Source organism: Dermacentor silvarum, chromosome 10 (assembly GCF_013339745.2).
Source record: "Dermacentor silvarum isolate Dsil-2018 chromosome 10, BIME_Dsil_1.4, whole genome shotgun sequence".
Lineage (NCBI taxonomy): Eukaryota > Metazoa > Arthropoda > Arachnida > Ixodida > Ixodidae > Dermacentor > Dermacentor silvarum.
Window position 1 is genome coordinate 6,243,658 of NC_051163.1, and position 14,376 is coordinate 6,258,033.

Consider the following 14,376-nt stretch of genomic DNA (forward strand, 5'->3'; position numbering starts at 1 on the left):
CTAAAACTCTCTTTCTGCAAAGTTCGTTTGCGGAACGGTAACGCTATTTCCCGTAACCCCGCTATTACGCTAACGCTAAACTAAAACTGTCTATTTTATTGCGATAGCAATTATATGGACACTCATAAGCAGATTTCTGCCGTCGCCGTGAGGTTCCGTATGACGTCAATGGAGATGAAATCGTCGCTGCGCGCCGAACGCTGTATGTGCGAGTGAAAGGACGCGAGGGGCGCGCGCTTTCACGGGGAGTGAACGCACGGCGGAGAACAAACGCGCGTTCTGCGCCGTGCTCGCTTAAGGGCTGCAGAAGTAGGCGTCTCTTTCCACCTTTACAATCACCATATATGTAGAGCAAACGCGCCTTCTTCCGACGCGCGAGAGGCCGTGGGGGAGGGGGGGAGGGAAGGGAGGCGACGTTTAGCTGCGGCACCAAGTGCCTATTTATATCAGAGGCTCCGGCAACAGTCACCAACGCTGCACGCATTTTGAGCGAACGCGGCCGGCAAAACGCCGACGGCGTCGACAACAGTTCTGCGTGTTGCCGGTGCTGCTGCATGTCCAAGTTTATACAGCTGATAAAGCTAATATCATTACTCCGTATAGCTCTCTACAAATTTGCTATCGCAATTGATGCTTCGCCTTTCAGGTGAAACTGCGACAACTTTTTATTACTTATTTTCTGCCGAATCGCTCTCGAGTGCACCTATGTATTTGCGGCAGGTTTGTTGTTGGCGGCTTCATGTGGTTGTTTCCATGGCAATGTAACGCAAAGCTATCTATGCTCAAATTCAGCCGGTCGCGTTACAAAACCATCACTGATGTCCAACAGAGTGGATATGAGGGCGATCCGTTGGAGAGTCTTTCCAGACTTTAACGTTAGGCAGATAAGTCAAAATGCGGGCCTGCAGCAGCACAGAACGCTTCTTCACTCGCAGTGGTCGCTTCGCGATGTCCATACATACTCGCAGCACGGCCGCTCGATGAAACGCGTGGTCGCAGTTCAGCGACGTCTGCTTGCCGGAAAATTGTCGACGAGGGGTAGACGAAGTCGGGGGCCACGGGGCCAGGGTTGACCGCCGATCAGGACACGATCGCGAAGCACTCGCCGTACGGACTGCACTGCCACGAGGCCCGCTTCGGTAGCGTTCGCGGTCCGTTGGACGACGAGGCTCGTAGGTGGCGAAACAGGCGCGGCCGACCGCAAATCTCGCGCCCAAGTTGACCGTTGTCCGTCTTTCAGTGATAACGAGGGCAAGGCTGTCGACGTTCGCGGGTGCGCACGTACTGCGTGTGCCCGATAACAAATATACGATAGATATCGCGTTGAAAAATCTGCCTCGACTTGGCGATGAGTATCCCGTATAGCCTGGTCCTTATTCTACGGTGCCTTTCACGGGCGATTCATATCACCGACGCTTTGAATGCATTTCCTCGCATAGCTTACGGCAATGTGCGCGTCTTGGGCATTTATTCAAATAAATTTTGCTAAATATACGGTGTAGGAAGTTTCGTATATGGAAAAATGGCCATTTCAGGTACTGTAAAACTAAGTGCACGGAACAATACAAAAGAACCCATGAAATGTCCTCAAGCAATTTTCCTGAGTCCGAGCTGTTGAAGAAATATTCCTGCCAATCCTGAGACCTAATGTAGTTCAGCCTAATAGGTCTGGTCTGTTGGGTATTCGGAACTGTATAGAAAAATTCATTTGTTTCAATCTTCCACCGCTTTAAGTTCTCAATTAATTCTTGATCTCACTGTCTTCTGCTAGCCTCCTGGTCAGCAGAAGACAGGTCCCGGGTTAAATTCCCAAATTAGGACAGCGGAATGTATCCCTCTGTACGTACGAATATGTAATGCTCTGAGCGGCAATTTTTTTTACACAAGATTGAATTTGCATATAGTAAATGCTTCTCATTTCTAGAGCTAATTGTGCAAAATGCATGTGTGTCATCCTGCCAAGTAGAATGTGCAATCAGCTTAGGCAATGATTATCTTCTAATTGCGCTGCTCAGCAAATTATTGCAAAACTGTACACTGTTCAACATAAAATCTTTTGAAGCCTGCATAAGGCTCATGATCAGGAACTTGAGAGCTTCACTCTAATGCGTGAGCAAAAGTTGCAGTGAACCATAGTGTTGCCATTCCAGGCTGTGGGGGCAGTACATTTTTTTCCTGAGTCCGGTATTTTGTGTACACTAGGGGGGTTGGGCGTACTCTGAGCTTATCTCTTGTATTATTCTGTTTCTGTGCACTTGTCATCATTTCATTTTTATTTGGGCCCATTTACAAGCAAATGGAGGGGGCAGAGGTATAAGCTGCTTGCAGCTTGAGTGATCCCTCATTGTGAGGTTCAAAGAAATTGAAAAAGCAAAGCAATATCAGAAGGAAAATAAAGCCTTTTCCTGTATCTGGCCTGTTCTTGAAAACTGTCTGGAATTTTCCTTTCCTGCTTACCTTGTAGCCGAGTGCAAGTGTCTGTTCCGTTCATGATCTGATAGTTAAGGCTGTGCCATTTCAGGCTCACAGTGCTTTTAAAATTGGTCGAACTGAATTCAACTTTGCACCCTGAAAACTGCTCACCTTTATGAAGTTTTTATAGATAAAATATTTATATTCGGTTGCAGGTTTCTTGCTTCAGAGTGATGAGAAAATTCACACGTACGAGTATGTGAAATACCTGTAACAAGACCTTGAATGACTCTGTGTGATAGGTCCATTGAAAAGCTTGCTTGGGCAGAACACTGCTTATGTTATTTAAAACCCTTGTCCACACATTCTTGCAGCTTTCTTTTTATTTTTCCCTAGTGATGCACCATGGGTGTCCACTCAGAAGAAAAACACTGTGCAAAGGCATGACATGGAATTTGTTTTTGTGTTACAGTGCACACGTCAGTACCTGACCGTCAGCATTCGCGATGGCAATGCGTACATACCATGTCCTGATGACAAGTGCCCAAGTGGAGGTGTCTTTGAGTCTTCAGAGGTGAGGCACCTCCCTCAATTCAGAATATATGCCATAGCATATTTTGATGTTTTTTTGTGTGCTTATTTTATTTTCCTTTTTCTTACAGATTGAAAAGCTTGTCGAAAGGGATGTTTTAGAGCTTTACCTCCGATGCAAGCTTAACCGAGGTATACACTTGTTTTTTATGCGTGTACGCATTCATAAACTATGGGCAAAAGCTCATTGTAACAGCTGCACAGCCTTAATGACAGACTTGCACACATTTCCATTGAAGAGAACCATGCTCCGTGTACACCATTCAGTCGTACAATGAAAAAATAAATAGAAACCCGTGGTCACCTTGCATTACCTTGCAACTTGCAATCTATTCAGGTGAAACTTAGGTTTGTTGAAACCTGTTGAAAATCTAGGTTTAGCACATTTATTGCAATCTCTATTAAGAAAGCCGTGAAAGACATCTAAATTAACTAACTTTCCAGTGAGTTTAATTACATTCACAAATGCAGACTCCACACTCAAGTTCTGAAAAACGTTTCACCTATCGGAACAAGACCATATCTGGAGCAGCTAGCATTCAGTCAGACAGCTGTTTTCCAGCACTTCTTTTTTCTTGCACACTTTGCCCATAATTTATTTTGTAGCTCAAGTACAATCGCAAGTCCCTTAATACTTGTTGACTCCGTATATATTGGCAGTAATTCATTATATTGGCAATTATGAAGTGACTGCCTGAAATAGATAAGTGTCCTAATGTGTTACAATGAATTTATGTACAGCAGAGCCCCTGTATGATGCTCCGAGTGGCTTTTCTAATTAATGCATCAGCAATGCATAAATCTGTTTGCTACCAGGAGTGCATTATCTTATGCACGTGCCCTGCCCATAGCGTGGATGTAATTCAAGCAACTGTGCCCTCTTGTGCAGATGTGGAGATGGACCCCAACCAAACTTGGTGCCCTGGTCCAGGATGTGAGAGCATCTGCCGTGTCTTCCCACCACTGCGTGATTGTGAAGCATCGCCTGTCCACTGTTCGAAGGTACGGTGCTTTCACGGTAATGCACTGACCTCACTGTTTTGGCTTATGAGGTGTGCACCTGATAAATTTTATTGGTGTTCTGTATCAGAAGGACAGCTGCAACCTAGTTTATATTTTTCCAAAAAGTAATCTGAATTTCAATTAATAATTGCACTAATCTGCTTCTGTCACCTGCATTAATAGGATTTCTTCTATTTGTTGTTCTGGACTGCCCATGACTGCCCGAGACAGTGCTTTGAGCCAATGAGTGTTGGTGTATGCAACCTCTCAAGCACTTTGGAAAGAAAAATCGAAGTGACTGTCAGGGTTCTCTGCAGTGAAGCTCAATGTGTTTGTCGAGGTATGCTTGGTTTGAAGTGTGTGCTTCATTTGTAAGGGGGAATTTGAGCTTATGTGAGGTCTTGCTTACACATGCTTTCCCTACATTGATATTTCACATTCAGAAGCAAACATGGTTAGTGGCTCAAGTAAATGTAAGCATAACTCGCTGCAGCTCTCCTAGGGACCAGTTAGCCATGCATCTGTCAAACATTGTTCTTTAAATCTGTTCAATGAAAACTTTCCCACTTTCTTTTTTACAGTGCAAGCTCACCTTCTGCTCCTCATGCAAGGAGCGCTGGCATGCATACCAGTCCTGTGATGAGTTCCGGAGGCAATTTTCTGAAGATGAATTGTGAGCACATCTTGTACCTGCATTTGTAAACATTGTACTCCATTAGGAGAATCTCTGCTTGAGCGCTAGATGTGGGAAAGAAACAGCCAGGCACTTCACTCAAAACATAAACTGCAATTAAGTTCAAATCCATGCAGTAGTCAATGGCAGATGGTTGGCTTCTGGAGACTACAGAGCAACTTCGCTGCACAGTCCAGTGCAGGCAGCCTAGATACTTTTTCATCTTTGTCACAGTACATTTTCAAGGAAAAAGAGATATTAAAGTAGTGCCTGTAGGAGGGGGGGGGGGTCTGCTCTGGTCAGACAGAGCTGCTGTTGTTCCATTACGCCTGATAGAAATGTTTGACTGGTTACTTTGAAGTGCTTCAGCAGCACCACAAGGGTCATGCAAGGCAGCAACTAGTCTCTATTATGAGACTAAGCCAGGTTCAGAGTGTATAACAAAGCCTGACTATCTTAGATTCTGCTTGATCTTGCAGGGTAGCTTCAATGCTGCCTTACACAAACTTGCCGCACTACTGGAGAGCTCTGAAACAACCAGTCATGAAGATGCCATAAGAGTTACTAGCACCTGTATAATTTGGGCTTGAATGAACATGAGATGACATTCCAATCAATGATGCATGCACCGTCATTTTATCGGTTGCGGGTGCCCGGCGCAGGCCACTCTAGTGGTGCACTTATATGCTGGAGTGCATTCTAAATGCACAGCTTTGACCTGTTCTGTGGGACTGGACACTTGTGCCAATAACTCATACCAAGTGGCGTCGTAACAGCACAACATTCTACTAGTAACTGCCTTCCCAGCTCACTAGATTGTGTTGTGCTGCTAGTCACTATAAGAAGTTACAATGTCTTTTCCATGTTGCAGACCTTCTATAGAAGTTTGGCCGCTGCCCACACCATCAAGGAATATTATGATGGAGAATCTGTTTTACTTACACACTGATTTGTTTTTGCACTGGTTTGTAGCATGTACCATTGACATAAATTAAACATGGACAAGAAAAAACTAATCGGAACACTTGTTACAAGTAACAGGGGACTGTGGCATCATTACTTTGTATGTAGCCAGTTCTTACAGATAGCATTATCCCAAGTGTATGTTTTGGAGACTAAATTGGGTAACTGAAAAAAATGCAGGTGAGCCTGATAATTCGGCATATTCCAGCTGTATTAGACTTGTCTGTGATTGAATTTTTGCCAATAGTTCAATGAACAGTCAGAAATGAGCAAAATAAAGCGAAAGATCTTAAATGAAATGTTACCTGTTCTCTTCAACATTATTTTTTCTAACTTTTTGTCACCGTGTCAGTTGGAAAGGTTGTAGTGAGCTATGAGATAAAATTTTAAAGGTTATTTTTTCATAGTAAAAAATTTCAATAACTTCCTGGCTGAACCTTCACTGCTGCCTGTTCACACGAGTGAATGCTAGAGCAGCCATACTGGGACGGCACATGTATTACGAGCGGTTGATGATTGAGGATGAAACATTCTCTATCTACATGGTTAGTGCTAGTACACCTTGCTAGGGGAATTGAGCATTCTCTTTGTTGAACACTACAGGGCCAACCTGCCAGGCGAAGAATCTGGCCTGATCAAGCGCTGTCCACGGTGTCGCATTCCCATTGAGCGGGATGAAGGTTGTGCTCAGATGATGTGCAAGCGCTGTCGACACGTGTTCTGCTGGTACTGCCTTGCCTCCCTCGACGTGAGTGCTGGTGGTGCGCCTTGCACCTAGATTGTGACCGTTGCTTGTAGAGCTTATTTTGTGAGGCCAACTTTAACGAAATTTTACTTTGACTAAATTGGTTATAAATGAGTATTATATACTGCTGAAGCAATCTTGGCAAATCTGCAGGGCTGGTAACTGCATGATTCTTATTAGCAGGATGTAAATAGCGCCTAAACGGACGTGTGCACCTAGTGGTTAGCAGCTATGATGCAAGTACCAGCACATCGCCCCCCAAGATTTTTCAGCGCACCGCAGGGAGCTGCATTTGGTGCCCAATCTCAGAGGTCATGCTGGGGAGTTGCTCGATCAGTTGTGCGTCACTGCGGTAATGGCACAACCCCCCCGTTTCAGCGCCAAAAAACGCCTACTTCTGCTAGCCTTTCATGACAAATCCACTCGTTTTTGAGGCATAAGATTTTAAGGCTCTTTATCTACACTTCTGAGCCTAGGCTTCTTACGTGGCCCAAAATTTTGTTGCACTTGGCCCTTAACTGTGTGTGCTCTGTATATGCTGCCATCCTTCTATTAAATTTATGCATTTGTAATTTTGGGTTTTGCATTGCCTAAGTTCCAACTGCATTATTTGGCAAATAAGCAACAGCGCACTGAAAGCGATGATGAAGGAAGATGTGGACACAAGTGCTGAAGCACATTATTTGCTCTAGAAGACATTGTGAGTGAACCCAGACAGGAGGAATAAATAAACATTAGCCCTTGACTGCATCTAATACAGCCTTTTCTCTCTGCCCCCCAGGATGATTTCCTGTTGCGGCACTATGACAAAGGGCCCTGCAAGAACAAGCTGGGCCACTCACGGGCATCTGTCGTCTGGCACAGGACTCAGGTACGTGATGTCACACATGCTGCCATCTCTAGGAGTGTTTGCGGTAGCAAGATGGATGGCACCCTCTCTTGTTGAAAACCTCAAGACCACCACAAGTGTGTCATTCTTCAATGCTTATAAGCAGCTGAATACATAAAAACGTTTGCCAAGAATTTCGCAAGCAGTGCATGTCTGTAATCCAGTCTTTACATCCTCTTGTTACAAAAAAGATTTAGGCATGCAGACACAAGAGGGAAACGGACAACACAAACGCTGGTGTCTGTGAGCGGCGTTTGTGTTGTCTGCTTTCCTCTTGTGTCCGTGTCTGCACACCTAACTTTTCGTAACATGAATCCCAACCAACTAGCTCAATTTCCTGTCGTTCTTTCCATCCTCTGTTTTTCTGCAGACAATGGATTGGTACAAACACGCAGAGAACAAACATAAAAACCATGTAATGAATCCTTAACCACTGTGAAATGTGGCCATGGTCACACGTGTGATGACTTCCACACATAGTGCATGTTATTGCATGCATGGCAAATGAAAACAGCAGTAGTAAGAATACAGGATGAATGGAAAGAAATGAAACAAGAAAGGAATGAATGGATGACATTGTTTTTTCTTGTTGTTTATCCCATCTTATCACCGTTGTTTCTCCATACGCCATTATGTATACTGTAGACTTCTGTTAATTTGATCCTGGCTGAAGGTCCCGGCCGGTGCCCATGCATCCTTATGGGCCTAAGCTTTTGTTATTTTGATCCTAAAATTGGCCTTCGCCAGATACTTTGAACTTGACCAGTCAGCACACACTCACCGGAACCTTATGCTGACCCCAACAGTGACCCCTCTAGTGGCAGTGTTTCTCTCAGCAGAGCTTAGGGGACGGTGAATGTGTTGAACCCACATCATCTCCTGTTGAAAACGCCTATTTTTGGCCTGCAATAAGAATATTTTCAAGCAGTGACTGTAGCTCACAACACCGACTCAAACCTAATTCGAAAATTGCCGGCACGGTGCAATCAGATACCAACACCGCTTTCGTGGCATTTGTATGCTTTACCACATAATACTGATGTATTGCGGCGGCGCTAACTTTTAATTAAACCATGCAGCGAAGCTAACTTCAGGAAACTGGCCACCATTATGCAATTGGTATTAGACTTCTTCCCATTTTTCTTGCTAAAAAATCGGGTGCGCGTTACATTTCTACTTTGTTTAGGAGCTTTTATGTCATTGCTACGTTACTTTTCTGCCTTGGACACACAGAAAGTGAGCGTACGTTTGATTCGGGGGTGTGTTAAAATCGGAGAAGGTACTGCCAAATGAATCGGGCAGTGTGTTATAGCGCTTCTGCGTCTTGTTTAACTCGATTAATTTCGTAGGTTCCGTGAAGATCGAATGAAGGGAAGTCGACTGCATTTGCCATCTCTGCTGAGAGTATGAGAACTAGTTAGCTGAACATAAATAAGCAGATCTACGTATGTATTCAAGAAGTAAAGCTTTTTATATACAATTCATTGCCAAGGTACAACGTCTGAGAAGCTTCTGTAAACCTTCTTGGGAAGGGCTCTAACCATATTTACGTGGGGAACAAGTTGTACTAACATTTATTTATTGCTGTTTCTCCCAGGTTGTGGGCATTTTTGCCGGATTCGGCTTCCTTTTACTGCTGGCCTCACCCCTTCTCTTGCTGGCAGCCCCATGTCTGCTGTGCTGCCGGTGCAGTGGCTGTCATCGCTGCCTCGACCCTGAGCCAACAACCCTCTGAACTGGGTGGCTGTGCTAGACTCTTGCTAGACTCTGAACCAGATTGAAAGCAAGGAGAAGACTCCTACTTGCACGAGCAGTGGAGAAGCGCACATCGGCGTGCTATGATCCACAGCTGGCATCTTCACTGACCGCCAAATATGCTGTCTATAGCAGATTGTGTTCTGAGCTTCACCTCCACCTGTGACTGTCATGAACTGTCGGTGTCAAGACTGAAAATAACAATGGCATCGATGTGGTTGTGAAGCAGAAGCCTCCTTTTTTGAAGTTGTGGCTCCAACACAAGCCTTTGGAAGCTATCTCTGAACGCTTGTCTCACCTGTGAACGGAGTCGTGAGCCTTATGGCATGGACAGCAAGCTCACTGAGAGCAGCATGATGGCTGTTCCCTCTCGTGGCAAGTGCTTTTTGTGAACTATGAGACATCCTGTGCAAAGCGAGGAGGAATTGGTTTTGAGCCGGTGTTGGCACATTGGTGTTACTGCATTTGGCAGTTACCGAAATGCCATTGCAAGGATATTGAAACTTTGGATTAAGAATGTGGAATGCTGACTGTATAGAGCAAAATCAACTAATCTCCTCAACAGCTGTCGTAACAGGCTACAAAAATGTAGACAGGCGCTGAAGTGCTCCGAGTAGTACTGAAACATATAGAAATCACACTTGGCATGTGCACCATTCATTGGTGACAGAGCTTTCAACTGTAAAAAAACCTCTTATGAAAAATGCTTTCGTGGAAAAACTTTGAAATAAAGAACACAATGTTGGTGTGGCATTGCTCTTGAAAGCAGTGCATGTGAGAAGCAAGATACATCAAAATGTTGCCAGAACAAATTCTGGTATTCTCACTTCCAATGCGAGATTTAATGCTACATAGCAGTATACATAAACAGCTACACAACTGTGTTTGGCCAGCTCAAACATGCACCAGAAGTTGTAATAATATGCTGTCATAGTGAATTGTAAGCTTCTGCACTGGGCAGTCATTAAAACGGTTCCTTTCTCAGTTTTCACTGGGACATTTTAGCAGCAAAATGCAAAAAATATCCATGTAGTGACACAGTTCAGTGTTTGCTTGTAAAATTTAGCCCAATGTATTACTGCCCACACAATTTTTGGGGACGCGAAACCAAGCAGTAGGATAGATAAAGAGGTCCTGTTGTAGACATTTCAGCATCCTAGTACCAGTTGAGCTAATGCAGCAAACAGTTGAGAGCAGTTTCATCCTTACTCAAGTCACCCATGCCACAGTTCTGAACAAATGCAGCAGTAGGTTCTTTGCAGAAGAGTTGTCACCCCTTGTCCTTAGTTTGTAAGGAGGGGGTTCTGTCTGTATTTCTTTTCTCGATGCCGTCCGTGTTCCGCTTGGGACTACTGTTCTATTATGTCCACTAGTTTCACTGTGTCCAGCTATGTTTAGCAGTGTCGTAGCTGACCTGTTGGTAGATAATCTGTAGCATGGTTCCTTAGGCCCTCAGCTGCTGTGGCAACTTCTGTGCCATTTAGACAGCATTGAATAGTAGTGCCGATTTGGCTTTATGAAGCTTTGTGGGCCGAGTGAAGTGCAGAGGGTCTTCTCTGAGAGTACAACATGCTTCACAGCTCAAAGTTCTTGAGAATGTAGCTGCAGGCTAGAACCCTTGTGAGAAAGCCAAAGGCTCTTTATTTGTGGTGCTATACATTGTCATCCTGGAACAAAAAAGTCGTGGAGCAGCAAGGGAACAATGTACATAGTGTTGTGTTATGCTGTTGGAACAATTTGTTTAAAGATTTCTCCAGATTTAGAGTGGCAGCGGAGATTTCTGACCTTGTTCACTGGTCCACGTTGGAGGAAACTGTTCAATATAAGATGTGGTGATGCTTGGGATCTAGTTGGCACTCTCTAGATGTGAACTTTCTTTTTCTGTTGTTTCTGTGGCTAGTTGGGTTTACAGTCAGTGAACCTATGTACATAAATGGATGCACTTGATTTCTGTACATAGGGCAAAGTTTAAACTGTGCAGATGCTCTTGCAATGTTTGCAGAAGAGTGGCAACTATTTGCAAATGCTAATTAAGATATGCATGCGTACTGCACACTTATCTTCTGTGATAGCTTTCAGAGCAGATTAGGTCTAGCAGCGAGCAAAGCGGGTCTTGGAAAGAACCATCACGCTGCGAGTTCTCTGATGCCTATGCAATGCAAAACATGTTGTTGGCTGTAAATATTGCTTGTCTAAAAAAAAATCAAAGTATACTGAAGTCATATCAAGATATTGCAATCACCTCACTTAATGCTTCACGTTTTATGTATGCACAAGACTGCTTTATGGTCACCAGAAATGAACCCTTCAGAATGGCTTTCGTCAAGTCACCTTGCCATTAACATGACAAAGATGGATAAAATAGTTGCTAAATGTATTATTGGAATATTAATGTGCACAAAATTTTTGCAGAGAACATCATCTTCAACTTTCAGTTGCAGTGGCCCAGAACTTTAGGCACTGATTTAATTACATCCCTTGTCAGAGAACTACAGTACAACCATTTGCAAGAAGATGCAGATAAGGAATGCACGTGCAACAGCACCGTCACCCATGACTTGGCTTTTGAAATGTGGAGTGGTCTAATGTGTTCTCGCCATTGCAACTGAAATTGTAATTTTTGAAACTATCACACGATGAACTTATGTTACCTGTTGGTGCCTTCAAAGCTCTGGGCCACGTTAACCACCAAAGCACAGCAGATGTAATGCCCATTTACAACCAGTGAAAGTGACTGTGCCCGTCTTGGAAAAAACCTGAACTTGCTAGTGAGTAGATCCCTGGAAGGGCCTCGCCACCATGAGGAGGGTTTTAAAGTGCTGTTAATGGTCAAGTGGCCACATGCAAGTTTGTTCCTGTTTTTGTTTGCTTGTTGGCTGCTGGAGCTAAGAAGGTGGGAATACCTAGTCGTCACAAGCTAGTCTTGACTGATGGGGAGGGAGATTACATTTTCACTTTGTGCAAACACGAATAAAAAGACCTGGGCCTCATGACATGTCTCCTGTTGTCTCAAGTCACTCAAGCTTACAGGTTGCTCTGCAATAACCACACACATGTACCAAGGTCGATCCACATAGGTCGCGAAGCTTCGAGCGAAAAGCGGTTCAGAACGAATTGTCACCGACATCAGCAAGGGTGGTTATGGGAGCAGTGATTGAAGCACGACTATGTTTGGAGGGAACAAATATTGGGGGGAAAAAAAGTGTTTTTTAATTAAAGCGAGACAGTTATTTTCATTCAATGAAAATAAAATTCCTTATCAATTTTATATATGCATGGCGAGAAAAGAACAACTCTATTTTACTTGATAATTATCAATAAATACCCTTTTTCAGCGCCCACCCATAGTGGCGGGCGTTGCCGCTATCACTTGCAATGCAATGCAGCTCTTGAAGTGGGCAGAAAGGCGTGCACGTAAAGTTCACCTGTTACAATATGCCCCCCTCACATGTTGCGTTGCTTTGCTTGTCGACATTTGTCTGAATTTGGTGACGCGGGTAGTTTCATTGCTTCTTAACCTGTTCAGTCAAAAGTAGTGAGTTGCGACCGCCAGATAACTATTTTAGTTGTTTTCGTGCTACAGCGCTGGCCAACGGGCTTAGCGTCCGACGAAAGGACGAGCACTCTACACCCAAAGCGTTCGTTGGCCTCCAACTAAAGTGTGTTCTGTGCAGCGATGCGATTTCAACACCCATTTGGCTGAACATTTCCTGGATCGCTTTCCGTGCTGAAAGCTCGAAACGCCCATCGAGTCGAATGACGGGGCATTTGAATATAGAGCTATAATGGCAGGCCTCCGTAAACAAATTTCGTGCCTTTGAGAACGAAATGACGTCGCTTCTGTTTTTAACGGATATGACGTCAAATTATTTTTCTTCCGCCGGAAGTGTTCCCTCCTCACACAGATGGCGCTAAGCCCGATGAACCGCCATGTTTTGCACATATGGGCTTCTATGGAAGCTTCGCTACCAGGTATATTTACCAGGTATATTTACCAGGTATATTTACCATCAGCATGTGTAAAACACATGCGAGAAAATACCACTTTTTACATCTGGTTATCCAAGAGTGCAATGCAGCATTGCTGAATTGACAGTCACTAAACATGCTGCAGCCTGGCACCAGCTCCGATTCACACTAGTGAATGTAAAGAATTTAAAAAAATAAAATGCAGTAAATGTCTGGTCAATGGCACTTGCTGTCACAGATGATTCCTTATGTCATTTTAACTGGGCTCTACAGCGTAAACTCCAAAATGGATTACCACATATTAGGGGTGTGCGAACAGCGAGTTTTGAGACCGCATTGAATACGAATCAAATAGTGCCAGAAGCGAATCAAATAGAATATTCAATACTTTTCAAATAGTTTTAGAATAATGAACAGCGGTTATCGCAATTAATATGAAATTACGTTCACATCCCAGTATTAAAGTTAACAAGTTTGGTCATTACGTAGAACGTTGTGAAGCATTAACTAAAAGTGAAAATGGAGTATTGGAAGCAAAACAAGTAGATTCTTCGGATGCAAAGGGCTCTTCAGAGAGTGCGAATGATCGCTGTACTGTCTGTAAAGTGTGGCATCTAAGTGACGTGACTACTCAAGTTCTCATGTTTTAAGTCTATACTATGCCGACAGGGTGAAAATAAACCGTAATTTCGCTGTAATCTTATTTTTATTTGGGTGCAGTTTTTAAATATTCAGTGTATTCGACAGCACATTTACGAATAATGACTATCCGATTGTTATTCGAATATTCGCATACCCCTACTATATACGAGGGCGAATCAGAAAGTCATTGCTCCTAATTTTTTTTTGCCAAATTACGGCTGTAAATGCGAAGTCAACATATCCATTCCCAGCGGTGGACCTTTCTTGGACTGGCCTGGCCTTATCTGCCGGTAGCTCTGTGTCAGTTGTTGAAGATGGCGGTTGTGCTTCACACATCCATGGCGTACGAGCAACAAAGTGTGATTCGTTTCCTATGGCGCAAGGGACAAATGCCCATCGAAATCCACAGAGAAATGCAGCCCACGTATGGGGAAAGTTGTCTCATTTTCAGAAGTGTGAGGTGGTGGTGTTGAAAATTCGCAAAAGACCATGAGGACTTGCATGACAATGAGCGTTCAGGGAGGCCACGTGCCAGACGAATTCTACCACAGGGGCATCCCAAATTTAGCGCTGCGATGGGACAAATGTCTGAACCAGTGTGAGAACTACGTGGGAAAATAGTGTAAGGTATGTATGTATATTTGTAATTACCTATATGTACCTTATTTTGGCTAATACAAAATAGAGGCAAACACTTTCTGATTTGCCCTCGTATATATACCGGGTGTCCCAACT

At 43.9% G+C, this 14,376-nt stretch overlaps 1 protein-coding gene across 3 annotated transcripts in view; it reads left to right on the forward strand.

Annotated features, from left to right (window-relative positions):
• LOC119466215 (probable E3 ubiquitin-protein ligase RNF144A-A) overlaps positions 1-12,020 on the forward strand; it is a 39,998-nt gene extending 27,978 nt beyond the window's left edge. For all 3 annotated transcript variants that reach the window (XM_037726696.2, XM_049657271.1, XM_037726695.2), the window contains exons 3-9: positions 2,885-2,986; positions 3,075-3,135; positions 3,893-4,005; positions 4,587-4,678; positions 6,245-6,389; positions 7,168-7,257; positions 8,873-12,020. In XM_037726696.2, the coding sequence (XP_037582624.1) occupies positions 2,885-2,986; positions 3,075-3,135; positions 3,893-4,005; positions 4,587-4,678; positions 6,245-6,389; positions 7,168-7,257; positions 8,873-9,010 (741 nt within the window). In that variant the 3' untranslated portion in view covers positions 9,011-12,020. The remainder of the gene's footprint in view (positions 1-2,884; positions 2,987-3,074; positions 3,136-3,892; positions 4,006-4,586; positions 4,679-6,244; positions 6,390-7,167; positions 7,258-8,872) is intronic.
• Positions 12,021-14,376: the final 2,356 nt, after the last annotated feature.